Source organism: Giraffa tippelskirchi, chromosome 7, assembly GCF_054371585.1.
Source record: "Giraffa tippelskirchi isolate mGirTip1 chromosome 7, T2T-mGirTip1v1.2.pri, whole genome shotgun sequence".
Lineage (NCBI taxonomy): Eukaryota > Metazoa > Chordata > Mammalia > Artiodactyla > Giraffidae > Giraffa > Giraffa tippelskirchi.
In genome coordinates, this window is record NC_137281.1 from 112062219 (window position 1) to 112083738 (window position 21520).

General features: G+C 40.1%; 1 protein-coding gene across 11 annotated transcripts in view; it reads left to right on the forward strand.

Moving 5' to 3' along the window:
• Positions 1 to 21520, forward strand: part of LOC145512889 (uncharacterized) — a 324797-nt gene that overhangs the window by 42953 nt on the left and 260324 nt on the right. For 5 of the 11 annotated variants that reach the window (XR_014058904.1, XR_014058905.1, XR_014058907.1 and 2 more), the window contains one exon: positions 16679 to 16752. The exons of the other annotated variants lie outside the window; for them this stretch is intronic. Coding sequence is in view for 1 of the 5 variants with exons in the window: in XM_081507609.1 (XP_081363735.1) it covers positions 16679 to 16752 (74 nt within the window). In the remaining 4 variants the exon portion in view is untranslated. The remainder of the gene's footprint in view (positions 1 to 16678; positions 16753 to 21520) is intronic. 11 annotated transcript variants of the gene reach the window in all.

The following is a 21520-nucleotide window of genomic DNA, read 5'->3' on the forward strand; positions in this document are numbered from 1 at the left end:
AGACATTAATTGAACACATCTCTATCAACTCTGTGGTCTCTAGCTTTGTATTTTTGTTAGGAAAATGACCTGTAAGATATAAAACTCTTTGGGTTGTCTTGCTCTGCCACTAGGGGGTAGCATAATTGCTAGTGTCTTGTGTCTATTAAATGCAAATTCTGTTCATGGTTCTTTAATTTTTCCAGGTTTAATTCCCCACCTCCCCACCCCCATTTAGAAGGAATATAAGTGATCCTCTGGTTAATACAGTAATTTTATAATTCAGCCTGGACCTGGTGTCTCATAAATGCTTTAAAAGAAGTATAGTGAAATAATACGTTTTCTCTCTTTTCAAGCCACTGTTTTAAATCTTCATTACTTATTCTACTACTAATTCATTTTGCTTGTTAAATAAGTATTTACTATTAGTAATAAATTATTAGTATGCACTTTTTGTGCTTTGTGCTTGTTATACACTTAGCCTTTCATCCATTATATGAGAAGGGGTTATGTATGATTACTTTGATGGGTGGGAAAGTGCATTTTATATGCTGGGGTACATGGCAGAAGACTGCAGAGATTTTAGGGTTTAGTTATGGAGATGAAATGTATGCACATCAACTAGACCTAGCAGACTTAAAAGTCTAATAGTGTTTAAGAATGGAGCATAAAGGAGAATTTATCAATTTCTTCTTATAATTTGGTTAATTTTTTTTCTTTCTGTAGTTTGAGGCCATGTTGTTTGGTTTAGTCAATCTCATGATTGTTATATTTTCTTGAAGAATTAACTGGCACTTTTATTTCTCATAAGCTAATGACCATTTTTTTTTTTCTTTTTTTTTTTTTTATAAATTTATTTATTTTAGTTGGGGGCCAATCACTTCACAACATTGCAATAGTTTTTGCCATACATTGACATGAATCAGCCATGGGTTTACATGTGTTCCCCCTCCTGGACCCCCCACCCACCTCCCTCCCCATCCCATCCTTCTGGATCATCCCATTGCCCCGGCCCTGAGCCCTTGTCTCATGCATCGAACATGGAATGGTGTTCTGTTTCACATATGATAATATACATGTTTCAATGCTATTCTCCCAGAACGTCCCACCCTCACCTTCTCCCTCAGAGTCCATAAAATTGTTCCATGCATCTGTGTCTCTTATTCTGTCTCGCATATAGGGTTATCATTACCATCTTTCAAATTCCATATATATGCATTAGTATACTGTATTGTTGTTTTTCTTTCTGGCTTACTTCACTCTGTATAATGGGCTCCAGTTTCATCCATCTCAGTAGAACCGATTCAAATGTATTTTTTTTAATGGCTGAGTAATATTCCATTGTGTATATGTACCACAGCTTCCTTATCCATTCGTCTGCTGATGGACATCTAGGTTGCTTCCATGTCCTGGCTATTGTAAACAGTGCTGCGATGAACATTGGGGTACACGCGTCTCTTTCAATTCTGGTTTCCTCGGTGTATATGCCCAGCAGTGGGATTGCTGGGTCATATGGCAGTTCTATTCCCAGTTTTTTAAGGAATCTCCACACTGTTCTCCATAGTGGCTGTACTAGTTTGCATTCCCACCAACAGTGTAAGAGGGTTCCCTTTTCTCCACACCCTCTCCAGCATTTATTGCTTGTAGACTTTTGGATAGCAGCCATTCTGACTGGTGTGAAATGATACCTCATTGTGGTTTTGATTTGCATTTCTCTAATAATGAGTGATGTTGAGCATCTTTTCATGTGTTTGTTAGCCATCTGTATGTCTTCTTTGGAGAAATGTCTGTTTAGTTCTTTGGCCCATTTTTTGATTGGGTCGTTTATTTTTCTGGAATTCAGCTGCAGAAGTTGCTTGTATATTTTTGATATTAATTGTTTGTCTGTTGCTTCATTTGCTATTATTTTCTCCCATTCTGAAGGCTGTCTTTTCACCTTGTTTATAGTTTCCTTTGTTGTGCAAAAGCTTTTAATTTTAATTAGGTCCCATTTGTTTATTTTTGCTTTTATTTCCAATATTCTAGGAGGTGGGTCATGGAGGATCCTGCTGTGATTTATGTCGGAGAGTGTTTTGCCTATGTTTTCCTCTAGGAGTTTTATTGTTTCTGGTCTTACATTTAGATCTTTAATCCATTTTGAGTTTATTTTTGTGTACGGTGTTAGGAAATGTTCTAGTTTCATTCTTTTACAAGTGGTTGACCAGTTTTCCCAGCACCACTTGTTAAAGAGATTGTCTTTTCTCCATTGAATATTCTTGCCTCCTTTGTCGAAGATAAGGTGTCCATAGGTGCGTGGGTTTATCTCTGGGCTTTCTATTTTGTTCCATTGATCTATATTTCTATCTTTGTGCCAGTACCATACTGTCTTGATGACTGTGGCTTTGTAGTAGAGCCTGAAGTCAGGCAGGTTGATTCCTCCAGTTCCATTCTTCTTCCTCAAGATTGCTTTGGCTATTCGAGGTTTCTTATAATTCCATACAAATTGTGAGATGATTTGTTCTAGTTCTGTGAAAAATACCATTGGTAGCTTGATAGGGATTGCATTGAATCTATAGATTGCTTTGGGTAGTATACTCATTTTCACTATATTAATTCTTCCAATCCATGAACACGGTATATTTCTCCATCTGTTTGTGTCCTCTTTGATTTCTTTCATCAGTGTTTTATAGTTTTCTATATATAAGTCTTTTGTTTCTTTAGGTAGATATATTCCTAAGTATTTTATTCTTTTTGATGCAATGGTGAATGGTATTGTTTCCTTAATTTCTCTTTCTGTTTTCTCATTATTGGAGTATAGGAATGCAAGGGATTTCTGTGTGTTAATTTTATATCCTGCAACTTTACTATATTCATTGATCAACTCTAGTAATTTTCTAGTAGAGTCTTTAGGGTTTTCTATGTAGAGAATCATGTCGTCTGCAAACAGTGAGAGTTTTACTTCTTCTTTTCCTATCTGTATTCCTTTTATTTCTTTTTCAGCTCTGATTGCTGTGGCCAAAACGTCCAAAACTATGTTGAATAGTAGTGGTGAAAGTGGGCATCCTTGCCTTGTTCCTGACTTTAGGGGAAATGCTTTCAATTTTTCACCATTGAGGATAATGTTTGCTGTGGGTTTGTCATATATAGCTTTTATTATGTTGAGATATGTTCCTTCTATTCCTGCTTTCTGGAGGGTTTTTATCATAAATGGATGCTGAATTTTGTCAAAGGCTTTTTCTGCATCTATTGAGATAACCATATGGTTTTTTTCTTTCAATTTGTTAATGTGGTGTATTACATTGATTGATTTGCGGATGTTAAAAAAACCTTGCATTCCTGGGATAAAGCCCACTTGGTCATGATGTATGATCTTTTTAATATGATGTTGGATTCTGTTTGCTAGAATTTTATTAAGGATTTTTGCATCTATGTTCATCAGTGATATTGGCCTGTAGTTTTCCTTTTTTGTGACATCTTTGTCTGGTTTTGGAATTAGGGTGATGGTGGCCTCATAGAATGAGTTTGGAAGTTTACCATCTTCTGCAATTTTCTGGAAGAGTTTGAGTAGGATAGGTGTTAGCTCTTCTCTAAATTTTTGGTAGAATTCCGCTGTGAAGCCGTCTGGTCCTGGGCTTTTGTTTGCTGGAAGATTTCTGATTACAGTTTCGATTTCCGTGCTTGTGATGGGTCTGTTAAGATCTTCTATTTCTTCCTGGTTCAGTTTTGGAAAGTTATACTTTTCTAAGAATTTGTCCATTTCTTCCAAGTTGTCCATTTTATTGGCATATAGCTGTTGGTAGTAGTCTCTTATGATCCTTTGTATTTCTGTGGAGTCTGTTGTGATCTCTCCATTTTCATTTCTAATTTTGTTGATCTGATTCTTCTCCCTTTGTTTCTTGATGAGTCTGGCTAATGGCTTATCAATTTTGTTTATCTTCTCGAAAAACCAGCTTTTAGTTTTGTTGATTTTTGCTATGGTCTCTTTTGTTTCTTTTGCATTTATTTCTGCCCTAATTTTTAAGATTTCTTTCCTTCTACTGACCCTGGGGTTTTTCATTTCTTCCTTCTCTAGTTGCTTTAGGTGTAGAGTTAGTTGATTTATTTGATTTTTTTCTTGTTTCTTGAGGTACGCCTGTATTGCTATGAACCTTCCCCTTAGTATTGCTTTTACAGTGTCCCATAGGTTTTGGGTTGTTGTGTTTTCATTTTCATTCGTTTCCATGCATAATTTTATTTCTTTTTTGATTTCTTCTGTGATTTGTTGGTTATTCAGAAGCGTGTTGTTTAGCCTCCATATGTTGGAACTTTTAATAGTTTTTTTCCTGTAATTGAGGTCTAATCTTACTGCATTGTGGTCAGAGAAGATGGCTGGGATGATTTCAATTTTTTGGAATTTACCAAGGCTAGATTTATGGCCCAAGATGTGATCTATCCTGGAGAAAGTTCCATGTGCACTTGAGAAAAAGGTAAAATTGATTGTTTTGGGGTGGAAACTCCTGTAAATATCAATTAAATCTAATTTGTCTATTGTATCATTTAAAGTTTGTGTTTCCTTGTTAATTTTCTGTTTAGTTGATCTATCCATATGCGTGAGTGGAGTATTAAAGTCTCCCACTATTATTGTGTTATTGTTAATTTCCCCTTTCATACTTGTTAGTATTTGCCTTATATATTGTGGTGCTCCTATGTTGGGTGCATATATATTTATGATTGTTACGTCTTCTTCTTGAATTGATCCTTTGATCTTTATGTAGTGTCCTTCTTTGTCCCTTTTCACATCCTTTATTTTAAAGTCTATTTTATCTGAAATGAGTATTGCGACTCCTGCTTTCTTTTGGTCTCCGTTTGCATGGAATATGTTTTTCCATCCTTTCACTTTCAGCCTGTGTGTGTCTCTAGTTTTGAGGTGGGTCTCTTGTAGACAGCATATATAGGGGTCTTGTTTTTGTATCCATTCAGCAACCCTTTGTCTTTTGGTTGGGGCATTCAACCCATTTACATTTAAGGTAATTATTGATAAGTATGATCCCGTTGCCATTTACTTTGTTGTTTTGAGTTCGTGTTGAAACATCCTTTCTGTGTTTCCTGTTTAGAGAAGATCCTTTAGCATTTGCTGGAGAGCTGGTTTGGTGGTGCTGAATTCCCTCAGCTCTTGCTTGTCTGTAAAGCTTTTGAATTCTCCTTCATATCTGAATGAAATCCTTGCTGGGTACAGTAATCTGGGTTGTAGATTATTCTCTTTCATTACTTTAAGTATGTCCTGCCATTCCCTTCTAGCCTGAAGGGTTTCTATTGAAAGATCAGCTGTTATCCTTATGGGGATCCCCTTGTGTGTTATTTGTTGTTTTTCCCTTGCTGCTTTTAATATTTGTTCTTTGTGTTTGATCTTTGTTAATTTGATTAATATGTGTCTTGGGGTGTTTCGCCTTGGGTTTATCCTGTTTGGAACTCTCTGGGTTTCTTGGACTTCTGTGACTATTTCTTTCCTCAATTTAGGGAAATTCTCAACTATTATCTCCTCGAGTATTTTTTCATGGCCTTTCCTTTTATCTTCTTCTTCTGGGACTCCTATGATTCGAATGTTGGGGCGTTTCATATTGTCCCAGAGGTCCCGGAGGTTTTCCTCATTTCTTTTGATTCTTTTTTCTTTTTTCCTCTCTGCTTCGTTTATTTCCATCATTCTATCTTCTACCTCACTTATCCTATCTTCTGCCTCCGTTATTCTACTGTTGGCTCCCTCCAGAGTGTCTTTTATCTCCTTTATTTCATTATTCATTCTATATTGATTCCTTTTTATTTCTTCTAAGTCCTTGATAAACATTTCTTGCATCTTCTCAATCTTTGTCTCCAGGCTATTTATCTGTAACTCCATTTTGCTTTCAAGATTTTGGATCATTTTTATTATCCTTATTCTAAATTCTTTTTCAGATAGATTCCCTATCTCCTCCTCTTTTGTTTGGCTTTGTGGGCATTTCTCATTGTCCTTTACTTGCTGAGTATTTCTCTGTCTTTTCATCTTGTTTAGATTGCTGTGTTAGGCGTGGCCCTTCTGTATTCTGATAGTATGAAGTTCCTCTTTGTTGTGGAGGTTCCTCACTGCGGTTGGGGTTGGACAGGTGGCTTGTCAAGGCTTCCTGGTTGGGGGAGCTTGTGTCGGTGTTCTGGTGGGTGGAGCTGGATTTCTGCTCTCTAGAGTGTAATGGAGTGACCAGTATTAATTTTTGAGATGTCTATGGATTTGGTGTGCCTCTGGGCAGCCTGTATATTGATGCTCAGGTCTATGTTCCTGCGTTGCTGGAGAATTTGTGTGGTATGTCTTGCTCTGGAACTTATTGTCTCTTGGGTGGAGCTTGGTTTCAGTGAATTTATGGAGGCTATTGGATGGTCTCTTATTAATTAATGTTTCCCCTGGCTTTCAGTCTTATTCTTGCAGTAGCCTCAAGACTTCTCCTTCCATACAGCCTCAATAATAAAACTTTTAGGTTAATGGTGAAAAGATTCTCCACAGTGAGGGATACCCAGAAAGGTTCACTGAGTTACATGGAGAGATGAGGTGGGGGGGGGTGGGTTGAGGTGACCAGGAGGGGAAGAGGGGAATTCAAATGTGGAGAGAGCAATCTAGCCAGTAAGCACTTCCCTCTGTGCTTTCCACAGTTTGGAACCCTCAGAGTGATTCACAGAGATACATAGAGAGGGGGGAGGAAGGTAACAGAGGTGAGCATGAGTAGAAAGGGAGGAATTAAGAGGGGAGAGAGAGATCTGGGCAGTATCCTGTTCCTGAAGTGTTCTCCGGTACCCGGAACACCCTCAGAGATTCACAGAATTGGGTTGAGAAGAGAAGGAGGGGGGTGGGAGATAGAGGTTCCCTGAGGGAGAAGAAAGAGCATCAATAGGTGGAGAGAGTGATCAGGCCAGTGATCACACTCCTGAGTAAAAGTGGGTCCTAAAGATTGGGTTCTTAAATGTACAAAGTTGATATCAAGTATGTAAAACAAAGATTAAAAATCTAGAGTAGAGGTTAGACTCTTATAAAACTTACAATCTAAAAAAAAAAAAAAAAAGAAAAAAGGAAACAGTGTAAAAAGAAAAAAAAACAGTAAAACAGTAAAAAAAAGAAACAGTAAAAAAATGTAGAACAGGAAAAAAACATTAAAAAAAGAAAACACAAAAGGTATAAGATATATGTATGTAGTTTGCTTCAAAAATAGGGTTTTTTTTTTTGCAAGTTAATAGTGGGTTATGAAAATGAAAGTTAAAGGTGTAATAGAGGACTTGAAGAAAAAGGAAAGAAGAGAAAAAAAAAAATTTTTTTTTTTTAATTAAAAAAAAAAAAAGTAAAAAATATATATATCCCGGACTTTCTCTGGAGCTGTTGTGAGCAGTGTGGGATCTGCTCAGTTTTAGATAGATCCTTATTCCTGCTTATACTTTTCAAGATCTATAGGTCCTTTTCAATGCAGTCGGTATTAACTACAGGGATCTTAATCTGTTGGCCTGTCCCTTCCAAAGCGCTTCCCTCTGTTTATTTGGCTTCTGTTTGGAGATCTCTTCAGTATCTAATTTCCGCCCTGCAACAAAGCGGTGGAGGTGATCTCTTTAGGTTCGCTTGTTCAATCGTGCTGTGGGGAGGAAGGAACACTGCAATTCTGGCGTGCGTGTGGTAAGCTCGCAGTGTCTCGGCCGCACTGGGTTCGCCCCCGCACACGGCGTGTGTGCTTTCCCCGTCTACCCTGCTCAGGCTTCAGGTTACTCGGCCGGGGAGCGGGCCCTGAGCTGCGTGCACTTCCCAGGTCTAAGCCGCTCAGGTTCAGGCTCCCGGTTACTCCACAAAGGCGCAGACTCGGTTTCGCCCGCGGCTTGTGCCGTTCCCGGTCGGAGCTGCCCAGGCGGCCAGGAGTTTGGCGAGGGCGCTCTTCCCTGTTGGGGCGGTGCGGCTTATCACCTCCCTGGTCCCCGCCTCGGTTTACGGGCGCGCCCGGCTCCGGTGTGCTTTGTGTCGGTTCTGGGGAGCTGGTCTCTGGCTGCGACCCTCCCGGCGGCTGTCGACCCTCCGGGATCTCAGGCAGTCTTTGCTTAGAAACTGGGAGCCTGTTTGCAGTTTGGTAGGGGGTGCCCTCTCTGGAGCCGAGTTTGCCCCTTTCCGGCTCTGGCGGGCCCCGCCTGCCCGCTGTGTCCGGCGGGGGATGGGGCGGTCCGCAGCCGGCTAGCTCTCCTCTGGTATCGCTCAGTCCTTTGTTCTGTGAGCGGGCCGGCAGTGCCTTAGAGTTGGGCTTTTCGCGGGATAGTTCTCTCTCTCTCTGGCTGTCCCACAGTTTAGGTTACTATCTCACGTTAGCTCCCTCAGATTGCCCTCGGGGCACTCGGGCCCGGTCCTTACCCTAGGCAATGCCGCCCGCTCCTCTCCGTTCAGCCCCCACTTGCTGGTGGCGGATGATGCGAGCGTCTGGGGTTCTTTGCTGGGAGTTGCTTTAGGCACGTAATCTGTGGATTTTATTTATTTTTTCCTCCCAGTTACGTTGCCCTCCGAGATAAAAAATCCTCCCCCACACCCGCCGGTGAGAGGGTTTCCTGGTGCTTGGAAATTCCTCCTCTTTTACGACTCCCTCCCCGGGACGGGTCTCCGTCCCTAACTCTTTTGTCTCTCTTTTTATCTTTTATAATTTCTCCTACCTCTTTTGAAGATAATGCGCAGTTTTTGTGGAAGCCTGAAGTCCTCAGCCAGCCTTCAGAAGTAGTTTTGTGAAGTTTGGTCAGCGTTTAGATGTTCTTTCGATACATTTGTGGAGGAGAGAGTGGTCTCCCCGTCCTATTCCTCCGCCATCTTATCCCCGCCCCCCGCTAATGACCATTTTAACTCCTAGTAAGGGTTTTATCCCGTCTTAAATTTTTTCTGATCTTAGTGTTTTTAAACTTTCTTTGGATTAGTATTTGACTGGTGTCAACCTTATATGTCATTATATTTCATGCATGTCTCTTTCAAATAGCATATAACTAAATTATTAAAAATTTAAGAATATCTCTGTTTATTGGCCAGTCTAATCCATTTAAATTTCACTTTCTTTAGACTTTTCCCCATAATCTTGTTTATTTCAGTATACCTGTCTTTTCTTGGCTTCTCTTAATTAGTCTGGCTAAACTTACTGGCTTCTCTTGGTTAACCTGAATTTTCTATATCCCTTTTCCCCTCGCCACTGGTTTTAAATTTATATTTAATAACTAAAAGATAAGAAATTCCATTAAAAATTTTAACATGTATATTAATACTTGAAGCCAAAATTTAATATTTCTTCCCTTTTCCCAATTTATATAAGGGCCTTTGTACCCAAAGATCTCTGTCATCATTCTTGATATTTTTCCCCTCAGGACTCTATTTCTTCATTTATTAAAACTAGTCTTTTTTACTGTTGGTTTTTCAGGAAGTGTTACTTAAATTTACCTTATATGTTAATTTCTTCTCTCATTGTTGCTCCTTGCAATATTATTCCTTCATTGTGGGTACAGTTTTTTTCCTGTTACAACACATCCTTTAGTGGTTCTTTCAGCATGGGTGGTGAATCGTAAGGTTTCACAATCTTCATTTGGTTGAAAAATGCCTTTATTTTATTTATTATGTTACTTGAATAATCATTTTGCTGAATTTTTCTCCTCAGTGCTTTGAAGATACTATCTTTTTTTCTTCTGGTTTCTCTCTTAAACTTTTTGTTGAAATATGTATACGTGTGTGTGTGTGCACATATATAGGCTTTCCAGGTGGCACTAGTGGTAAAGAATCCACCTACCAATACATGAGACGTGGGTTCAATCTCTGGGTTGGGAAGATCCCCTGGAATAGGGCATGGCAATCCACTCCAGTATTCTTGCCTGGAGAATCCCCATGGACAGAGGAGCCTGGCAGGCTATAGTCCATGGGGTCAAAGAGAATCAGACACAACTGAAGTGACTGAGGATATACACATGCATATATATAGAAAAACACACATAGCATTATTATACAGTTCAATGAGCCCATGTAATCAAAACCTAGATCAAGAAACAGAACTTGGTCCAAGAGCCCCCACCGTGCTCCCAGCCAGCCACCATCCCTCAACCCTCCAACAGTTAAATCCTATCCAAACTTTTACTGGCATAGTTTAGTTTTCATTTGGTTTCTATTCTTGCTGATGAAAAATCTGCCATCAATCTAATCTTTATTTATTCATAGTTAATATTTTAGAAGATTTTATTTTTGATGTTTTATAGGTTCATTGGACTTCCCTGATAGCTCAGTTGGTAAAGAATCCACCTGCAATGCAGGAGACCCCAGTTTGATTACTGGGTTGGCAAGATCTGCTGGAGAAGGGATTGGCTACCGACTTCAGTATTCCCGGGCTTCCTTTGTGGCTTGGCTGGTATAGAATCTGCCTGCAATGTGGGAGACCTGGGTTTGATCCCTGGGTTGAGAAGATCCCCTGGAAAAGGGAACAGCTACCCACTCCAGTATTCTGGCCTAGAGAATTCCATGGACTGTACAGTCCATGGGGTCACAAAGAGTCGGAAACAACTGAGCAACTTTCACTTTCATTCGGTTCATTATGTGATATATATATATATGACTTTGGACATTTTGCTCTGCTTTCCTCTTGGCATGTTTCCTGAATCTAAACACTTATTTTTCATAAATTCTGGAAAAAAAAATCTCATCTTTTATCTCATTGAATATTTCTTCTACCTCATCCTTTTACCTTCATCCTTCTGAAACTCCTAAGAGATGTATGTTTAATCTTGTTTTGTCCTGTATAACTTTGAACTTCTCTCTTAGTTATTCATTTATGACTGTGCTAGATCTTTGTTGCTGTGCAAAAGCTTTCTGTAGCTGCAGTGAGCCATTGTAGTGCACAGGCTTCTCATTGTGGTGGCTTCTTTAGTTGCAGAGCATGGGCTGCAGGGTGAACAGGCTTCCCTAGTGGTTGCACATGCACTCAGTGGTTGTGGCTTTAGGGCTCTAGAGCACAGGCTCAGTAGTTGTGGTACACAGGTTTAGTTGTCCCATAGCATGTCAGATCTTCCTGGACCAGGTATTGAACCTGTGTCCCCTGAATTGGCAGGTTTCACTGAACCACAGGGAAGCCCTGAACTTCTCTTTTAGATTTTCTCTTGTTTATATTGCATTCTGGATAATTTTCTGATTTATCTTTTCTTTAATTAATTCCATTCTGTTATATCTGATCTAATGTTAAACCCATTTGTTATGAGTTGGATTGTGTTCTCCAAGCAAGAATCACTGAAATCTTAACTGCCAGTACTTTAGAATATGACCTTATTTGGAAATAGGGTCTCGAAGGACGTGATCAAGTTAAAATGAAGTCACTAAGATTGACCCTAATCCAGTCTGACTGGTGTCCATAGAAAAGGGGGGATAGATTTGGACACAGAGACATGCCCAGAGGGAGCACTGTGTGGTGAGACATGTGGAATACACCGTGTGAGATTGGAGTTGTGCTGTCACCAGCCAAGGGACGTTTGGGGACTATCCAAAATTGGAAGAGGCAAGCAAGGATTCATCTTTCCTCTACAGGTTTCAGAGGGAGAATGATTGATTTCAGACTTGTAGCCCCTAGAACTGTGAGACTATACATTTCTGTTGTTCCAAGCCACGCAGTTTGTGGTACTTTTTTATGGCAGTCCTAGGAAACTAACCTGCCATTTATTTAGTTTTAAATTTCAATAATTCTGTTTTCGTTTTTTTTCCAGAAGTGTAACATGACTTAGTCAAAGCTATTTCCGATGTCTTGTTCTAATGTTATGGCTTCCAATCTTTCTTTTATGTCATTAATCATTTTGAATATACTTATTTTTATTACCTGCTTCAGATTGTCCTATTATCTTAAATTATCTTAAATTCTTAGAATATTAGTCTCCCTTTTTGTTCTGCCTGTCTGTTTACTGTCTCTTTTAAAGGATTATTTCCTCTTGTGGTTTGTAATTTTGTTTTCTTTGAATTGCAGGCTTACTTTTAACAAGGGATTTTTCCCATTTGGGGGATGTCCCATGCTCCTTGGGTTGTGAAATGTTTCTACAGAGTAGTCTTGCATTTTCTTATGATGGGCATCTCAGTGGTTTTATTGGTCCAAAGTGATAGATTTTATTTTCTTGGGCTCCAAAATCACTATGGATGGTGACTACAGCCATGAAATTTTTAAAAGACACTTGCTCCTTGCAAGAAGAGCTATGACAAACCTAGATAGCATATTAAAAAGCAGAGACATCACTGTGCCAACAAAAATCCATGTAATCAAAATTGTGGCTTTGTAGCCACAGGATGGCTACAAACTAGCCAGGGATGATGTGAGAGTTGGACCATAAAGAAGGCTGAGCACTGAAGAGTTGATGCTTTCAAACTATGGTGCTAGAGAAGACTTTTGAGAGTCCCTTGGACAGCAAGGAGATCAAACCAGTCAACCCTAAAAGAAATCAACCATAAATATTCATTGGAAGGTCTGATACTGAAGCTCCAATACTTTGGCCACCTGATGCGAAGAGCCTTCTCATTGAAAAAGATCCTGATGCTGGGACAGATTGAAGGCAAAAGGAGAGGGAAGTGGTAGAGGACGAGATGACTAGATAGCACCACCAACCAATGGTTGTGAATTTGGGCAAACTCCAAGAGATAGTGGAGGATAGGGGAGCCTGGCGTGCTGAAGTTCATGGGGTCGCAAAGAGTCAAACAAAACTTAGCATCTAAACAACGACAGCAGCCAGTTGTTTTAATTACTGCACTGAGGTTTTCCTTTGGGTGGATAACATGAGTTTAGACCCTGTACAATGCATGCCCAAATATGCCTTCTAGGATCCTGACTTCATATGGCCTTGTCAGTTCTAGTTCCCCTTCTTGCATGAGCCTCATTCTACACTTCCTCTAACCAAGTGGGCAGTTGAACCCCAGCTTCTCACCACTTGAGACGATATGTAGACCCAACATCTGACTGGGCCACTGGAGCATCAATTTACAAATGCCAAGATGGCAACTCTGGCCGTGTGTTTGTCTTCATTTCTGTTACCTAGGGATTTCTTCTTGTCTCTGCTTTTTCCTTCTCAGTTTTTCTTTCCTGCTTGGTTTGCTTTCAAAAGTTTTTGCTACATATCCTCCAGCATTTCTATACATGTTTAGAGGAAGGAAATTGGGGGCTGTGTTAGTGCAGTCTGCCATTTCACTGGAACAAGAAGGTGGGACCAACATTTGAGATTGAATGATAGGGAAGAACTGGCAGTACATGCTGATAGGGGTTTTAAGGAAGGAGATATTGACTCAAGAGTGGGAACAGCCGAGCACTGAAGAATGCTAGATAGAGTTCAGATAAGGGAGGTTAAATACTTTAAAACATTTTTTTCCATGTCAATTAAATTCAGACCTACATGTGAGGACAGAGATGTCCATCTAATGTCCAGAATAATCCTATGCATACAACATCATGATTTTCTATAGATTGACATTTTTCCTCTTCTTCCTGCTCTTCCCTTCACCTCTTCCTTTGTAGAAGCAAAATGCTCTGTGAACCACGGGATGCCAAGTTTTTGCAGGAAATCCCACATGGCTTCAAAACCTCACCCTGCTGACTTAGTCCTCAAGGCAAAGGACAGCTGGGAAGAAAGGAATTAGATATGTTCCTAGGGTGTTTCAACCTGTAGTTACTGAAGGAAGGAGGCTCAAGTCAGAAATTTTGTCTTTAATTTTTAATTTCATTAAATGTGACTTTGTTGTCTGAAAAAGAGAGTGAAAAGCAAATCTCTTGCTCCACTTTGGAAATGCCTTCAACAACCGCTCAAGTGGGGATAGCTGCCTAATCTAACTACTAGTGCTCAGTCGCTCAGTCATGTCTGACTGACTATGACTCTATGGATGGTAGCCTGCCAGGCTCTTCTGTCCATGGTATTTTCCAGGCAAGAACACTGGAGTGGGTGCCATTTCTTCCCTCAATTGAGCTACTAGAGGGGTTGCAAAAATTAAATGAGAAAGCAGAAATCAACATGCCTTAAAATAAAAATGTATTGTACAAGAGAGGGAGAGTGATGTAGTGGTTCAATGCATGGACTCTAGAGTTTGAAGCCACCAACTATGTGTCTGAGAATGTTGCTTAAATTATATGTTCCTCAATTTCCTCATTTGTAAAATGAAGGGATTATAAAGATGTACAGCTTGGGGGGGTTATAGAGGTTAAATTCGATGTTACAGTGCCTTTTCTTAGTATAGTAAGTTCTCAATGAATGTTACTTTATTTCATGCCTTGATATCATAATCTAAGACTAAATCTTAGGTCCAGGAACCTCAAGGAGTTCTAGATATAAGATCAAAGTGCTTGAAAACTCTCTGGAATTATACCCCAAGATATTCTATGTGTCTCTTTGTGTTTGTGTATGCGTTTCTAAGGGAGTGGGACATTTTTCTTCGGAGTCAGTTCATATTTTTTCATCAGATTCTTAAAAAGATATGCAGCCCAAAGATGTTCAGAAGCACTTTTGTTTGGATGTAAGGACTTTAGAGCTAAAATAGACTTTGCATTCCCCAGAGGTTTTATGGCTCTTGTTTATTGGCTCAATAAGCATAGGCTAGGAGCCAGGAACTAGTGTATGGAAGTCATTCAACCTTGCAGGAGGAACATTCTCACCCAGGTAACTGTCTGTACCTAAGAGGGATCCAAACAAGAACCCAGAAGGTCACTCAGTTGATTTCTGCCGAAGGCAATTAACGTTATGACTTCAGTTATGGGCAATTTCAGTGCAAGGTGAGTCAAACTTATTTCTAAGATGGTCTGTGGAAGGACTGAAGAATCACTTAATCTATCTTTGAGGGCAGTATAGGCCTTTATCCCTTCTCATGAAGTGCTGTGAGAGCCTTTTGGTCATTTCCAGTGGAAACCAAAGGTCATGAGATTCGAAGCCTTGGTGAAGTATCGTAGGATTCATAATGGAGAATGCCCCAAACCTGATAAATTAAAAGAATCATGACACTCTTTTTCTCTATCCTTTGAACCTTTTCTTGCTTTGATTCAGCTCAAACATTTAAACAGATTTGGCAGGGTTTCTAAAGGTGTAAATGTCTAACTTTATTTCTTTTTAATGATGTGTGTCATCTAAATAGCGGAGCCATCAATAGGGGATGTGTTTCTGTTATTTTTTTTTTCTCTCTTCTGCTCTCAAATGCCTTTTAACATATGTAAAAATATTTATATAGTGTTTCAAGTCTGCAGCTTTCAGCACAGACATGCTCTTTTGAGCTCTCCCTTTTGGTAATATATTTAACTCAAAAGAAATCCTAGTCATTTTGGGGGCAGATAGTAGATACAAATCTGACAAAAAAGCTAATGAGCTCTCCTATGATTATCATGGAGAACAGTGACTCATTAAACCTCATTTCCTGGGCAAGTCCACATAGGGAGAAGGAATGATCTCAAATGAAGACCTGAGAACCTAATGCAGTCAGATTTATGGGTTTCTGTATAAGCAGCCACATGATAATCAATGCAAATAGTGAAATGTTGTAATGAGGTAACTCTGAAATATTTAATTGCTGACTTTATTAAAATTTTTAATAGTTTTGTCATTTTCTGTTAGGAATTAGCCCCACAGCATGGAGGGTGCTGAAACCAAGTGGGGTTGTCTCTTGGGTGGATTCAATGAAAGCTCTTGTTCCCCACCTAGAATCTCTCTATGTGTATTAACATTATCATAGACATACAAGGCTATGCTGAATAAGGGGTCAGAATGGTTAGAATCTACAAAAGCTTCCCCTTTTAGTTCCAAAAAATATGAGAATCTGCTTAGAATTAATTCTGTCCCAGCTTCCTCAGAGTAAACCATTTTTTATTCTAAGGGTTTTCCACTGCTAAGAAGAAATTTTTCCAAAAAAGGTCAAGCCATAAGTAAGATGAAGAAGAGACTGCAATTTTTTTCACAACTTAACTTCCTTTTAAGTATTGATCTTCATCTTTCTGCCATTTCTTTTATATCTCATTCCTCATTGTTAAGTCCTGGTAGCTTTCTAATTGCGAGTTAGTTAAATAGCTTAAGGTATTGTTCTTCTCAGGGACTCACTCATAGGTGCAAATAAATGAATTTCTACTTTGGCCACCTGATGCGAAGAGCTGACTCATTTGAAAAGACCCTGATGCTGGGAAAGATTGAGGGCGGGAGGAGAAGGGGATGACAGAGGATGAGATGGTTGGATGGTATCACCGACTCAATGGACATGGGTTTGGGTAGACTCCGGCAGTTGATGATGGACAGGGAGGCCTGGTGTGCTGCGATTCATGGGGTTGCAAAGAGTTGGACACAACTGAGCGACCGAACTGAACTGAAGTGCTAGAATTTCAGATGTCATAGCAAGTTGGATGAGGCTGTGATATTTAGTATGGCTGAAATCACACCCATTCTTTAGGCCAGCTTTGTTGCTTCATCATCCCATGTGTCGGGTTGGCCAAGAAGTTTATTCAGGTTTTTTCCATAACATCTTACAGAAAAACCCAAACAAATTTTTTGGCCAGTCAACCCAATACATGAACACTTGAATACTTATGAGAGGAATCACTGGTCACCTTGGTAAGGGTAGATTGAACAGGGCTGTGTGGTGCCTGTTGGCATATGACCAGTTACTACCTCATCACGTAACCTCATTTGAGAACATCGTCCTAAGAGCAGGAAAGATCACTCTCAGCTTCATATTCTTCTGTAACCTTTGTATTTCTAGATTCTATTTCATCAGCTTCTAGACTTGCTGCTAAGACTCATGTTGTCTGTCACCACAGCCATGAAGACCTACAGGTATGATTTATTTGTAAAGGGCCACAGGCAGGATTCCTAATGGAGAAATCATTCCAGACAGCCTTTTCATAGCAAAGATGGGTTTGCCAATGTGAAATGTCAAGATGATTTAGATTAATTCAGGTCCCAACTCATGTTCACAGTAAGCATCCAATATTTGAGACTATTCATCTTTTAAGGTCCGAGATATCTAAGATAATATATTGGGGTAGACCCTGCCAAAAAAGGGGTCTTGGGGTATGAGATCGCAATTCAGATTGTGAAGTGAGTGAAAGTATCATATTTTCTTTATTCAAAAATGCACTTTTTGTCTTCTAGTTCGTAAAATCATCTCAGAGTTCATAAATATGCTTAATGTGGTATTTTGTTATTTTTCTCTCCAAATATCTGTTACTAAATCTTATAAGCAGCATTTTCTTAGAATTCAGGAAATACCTTGCATTCTCTCTAGGCTGGAAGGTCTTATTCACAACTTATTTGCATTTTGGCTTGTGAAACCACCACAGCCAACTCTCTTCTACTGCTGATGAGAGGAAGGTCAGGCAACTCTTTAAAAACAAATCAAGGCATTCAGGTGGCAGAAAGCACAGCTTAACTATGATCAGTGGCTAAACTGACTCAGAGACTGGGCAAAGCTCTCAAGGCCAAGTTGTGGGTACTGTGGGAGAACCTAACCTGAGGTCCCATAGCAGATAGAATGTGAAGGATGTATCCGATATTGGAGCCCAGGACACAGAATGTGCAAGTTCAGAGCAATGCAGGTTTCAGAGGCTGGAAGCGCCAACTGATATAGATGTGCTTAGAAAAAGTTTTGAAAGGGTACATCCCTAAATGTTCACAGTATTGGGAATGTGGTGTTGGTCAAAAGAAATGTAAACATTCTTACTTTTACGTTTCACACTTTTGTTGCTAAAATATTATATAGCAAGTATATAATTTTTTAATTGAAGGAGATATAAAAATTACTAAGGAGAAAAAATATATCCCAGAGATTAAAAAAAAAAAGAGAGAGAGAACAACTGTTTGCAGCTTTTAAGCTACAGGCCTGGCAAATCCAGAATAATTTGTTTAGACAGCAGTTGGCACCTGCTCTGCTTCTCTGTGCCCAGCGCACAGTGCTGTGTCTCTCGGGGCTGCCCCTGACAAAACAGGGCCCCAGACGGTCTCCTATGGAGACAGTGGGGTCAAGACCCCTTCTCGAGTGATTTCCCCGGGCGGTTTGAAAGAGACAACCTAGTTATAGACTGCAGAGGTTACTGGCTCAAGAGCTCCTCAGGAGGGGCTTCTGGCTGGGGTTCCCCTTCTCTGAGCCCAGAAAGGTGTATGACTTATTCTGTGCTGATGGCAGAGGGGAGGCTCAGCTGCTCTGTTTTATGAAAGTGAACATTAAATTATATTCCCACACTTTAGGTCCTTTGACTAGTATCAACTTAGAAAGGATCTTGGTTTCCCTCAAGTGCCAAGATCTGGGAAAGCTAGACATCACTATTTTTCCTGTTTCCGGGTACCACGTGAAGGCAAAGTAAAGTGGAGAAGAAAAATCTTTGCTTTTTCTCTAATGTACATGGAACAAGAACAGGAAGATATGGGGTGGCCCATCTGTGACTGCTAGTGAAAAGCATCTCCTATAAGTCTTCATTCATCATTTGAGTAAAAGCAGGGAGAGGATGCCATGGAAACATCTAACACCATTTCTTTCTTTTCTAAGATGTTAGCCCATAGGCTCTCCCTTTCAATTTATTTGAATTCTTGCTTTTCCAGAGTCACCTGCATCCATGTTGCATTTTCCTTCTCTGTCGTTGGCTAGTAAATATTTCTAAACATCATCTATACTTGAAATACTTCTGCAACTTTGAAAACTAAGTCCTGGAAACCTGTGTCTCTGTCTGGGTGTGTGTACGGGTTTTAAGGGTGTGTGTACGGGTTTTAAAGTGGGTCCTGTTTCTGAATTGAAACAGAATTGGCAAAGAATTCATTAACTTTAACCAGGGGGAGTAATTATGCCTGGACCTCTATGGTAAAAGTTCTTGAAAAACGTTATTCTTGTAAAAAAAAAAAAAAAAATAGCGGAATGGCTTGATGGTGATATTTCCCCCCCAACCCACTTCCCTTCCTTACTGGGAGATTACAGCCAAACGGGCCTGGGGTGAAGGGTGAAGCTGAATGAAATATTCCAAGTCTCAGGCAGTGACAAGCAGAATCACTGAGTTGCTTTGCTGGCTGCTGCTGCTCACCTTAGTGCCTGTCTTTTCCCTTCAGACTTCAGTCGTTTTTGTTTTTTTTTCCTGTGTCCCCCTTTGAAAAAGATTGATGTGGCTGGCAATGGAGAGGGGATTAACATGAATAACAAATTATTCTTACACGTTTGAAGTTATAGGCCTATTATACTTGCCCTTTAGGGAAACACTGGGCTTTACTGAGCTATTGTTATTCTCAACAAATTTCAGTAATTATTAGTGCTAGGAGTTGGGTTGCGTGGTTTCAGCTCAGCTTCTACAAAGTGTGCCTTTTGGGAGGCTGTTCTGCCTACGTGATTCACAGTGAAGAAGGCTGCCTGGGGTAGGACAGTATTTTCCTTCCCTAAGATTTGCAACTAAGTTTTAAACTAAGTTGTTTTCATCACGGGCCTCAGAAGTGACAAAAAAGGGGTAGGTAGAGGGAACCTAGACAAACTGCATTTGTTCAGGACAAGGTGGAAGAGAGAGTGTGTGGGCCACAGAGAGGAATGCATGATAAGTCGCTTCAGTCATGTTCAACCTTGTATGATCCCATGGACTGTAGCCTGTCAGGCTCCTCTGTCCATGGGGATTCTCTAGGCAAGACTACTGGTGTGGGTTGCATGCCCTCCTCCAGGGGATCTTCCTGACCCAGGGATTGAACTTACATCTCTTATGTCTCTTGCTTTGGCAGGTAGGTTCTTTACTACTAGCGCCACCTGAGATGTTGAGAGGAACAGCTTGTTATGAAAACTCAGAATAGTGGTTGGAAAACAGAAAAGAAATAGAAACAGCAGATTTGAATCTCTGATCTAGACCAAATCTGTTGTGTGGCTGTGGCAACTGCCTAACCTCTTAAAACCACTGTGTGCTCATCTGTAATATGGGTCTGGTAAAATACTAGTTTCAGGCAATTTGGAGAAGTACATACAATAATGACAAGTGTTTATTGTGTACATGCGCTCTACAACTGTTGTTTCTAGTGCTGCTGATACTAGCTTGCCTGTCTCTTGTATCTGAAGTTCTGGTGATAATCTTGAAAAAGAGAGCCCTCCCAAGAGCTATATAAAGTATCTTCATGGAAGAATAGGAGTCATATCAATATAATACATTACATTAAACATTTATCTATGTATCCATATTCAAACCCCAGCATTGCCAGTGACTAGCTGTGTCATTCACAGAAAGTTACTTGCTATTTCCATGGCTCCATTTCTCTGTCTGTAAACCAACAGTACTGATTTCACTAGGTTGTCATGAGAATTAGATAAGATGAAGCATGGTTCCACATTTAGATGAGTACTCTGAAGTTGACATAACAGGTCCCCAAACCTCCTGGGCAGTTATATACCTTCTATGATGATAGGATGGGAACACGTGTGACTCATCACTTCTTAGGAGGTGCTACTGTTCCACTCCCCAGAGGCAGGTCCACCTGCTCCACAGGGGTACCATACTGGCACTTATGGAGTAGCTGTGTTGGTCCATTTCTGGATGGAGGCTGGTGTGGCATTGACGCCTATGAGCAATGTCTCTACTCCAGACTGCCCTTTTTCCTTCAGGACAGTGACCATCTACTGCCTGAGTTACAACAGCATTCCAGATTTGCCATTAACAGGAAATTCTAATTCCCCGAATCCTAGACAGTCGTGTCTCCTTCTGTGGAAAAAAAACAAGATTTTCTTCCTCACCCCATCACCGTATGGAACCATCCCATCTGGGTGAAGTTTCTGATGGAAGGGAAGTAGATGAATGAAAACATGGTGGAATTAAGATCAGATGTTCCTCTCAATATAAGGGTAATGACCACCACACAACACCCCAATTGAGAGTAACACGGAAGGCAGCAAGTGATCTAAGGCAGTTATTATAATTCTGTACCAGGAAATAAAAGTGCATCTTGTTTTCTACAAACCTTGGTTTGAAAGCCTGGATTTCCAAAGAGAATACCATTGTCACAAGAAAAACTGGGGCATACTGAGATTGAGTTTATTTGCACAGAAATCAATTCGAATCAGGAAGTATTCATTCTAGCAGATATAAAGGAGCTCTAAGCAATTGTACAAAATCAAAGACTCTTATAGCCAGACAGAGTGGGAACAAGGAAATTATAATAGACAAAAAAGTATGTTGGTTATTGCAAAGTCACTTTCCTTCAGAGAATGGCAGGGGTCTATATGTCAGATTACCTAACTAGTGCTGATCATGTGATTCCTGACTGATCTAAGATTCCATTTCTGTGAGAGTTGAAACTGCTTGGTTTGGTGACAGAGGGCTTGGCATAAATGATTCCATTTGGGGCTTGTTATATTTTTTGAAAAATCCCCCCCTTTTGATCAGACTCTCAGTGTAACTGAGAGATGTAAACAAAATTTAAGGTATTAGCACTACACCCAGCTACTCCTCTGAGGTTTTCACTGTTTCTGCTGATCCTCTCTGTGGTATCCACAGGTCACCATGTTGGATTCATATTCTTTAAATGAACCCCCCTCTTTGTTCCTTTTCTTACACTCTAATCTTAGGGAGTCTAGTCATTTGCTTGGTGGTTAGCA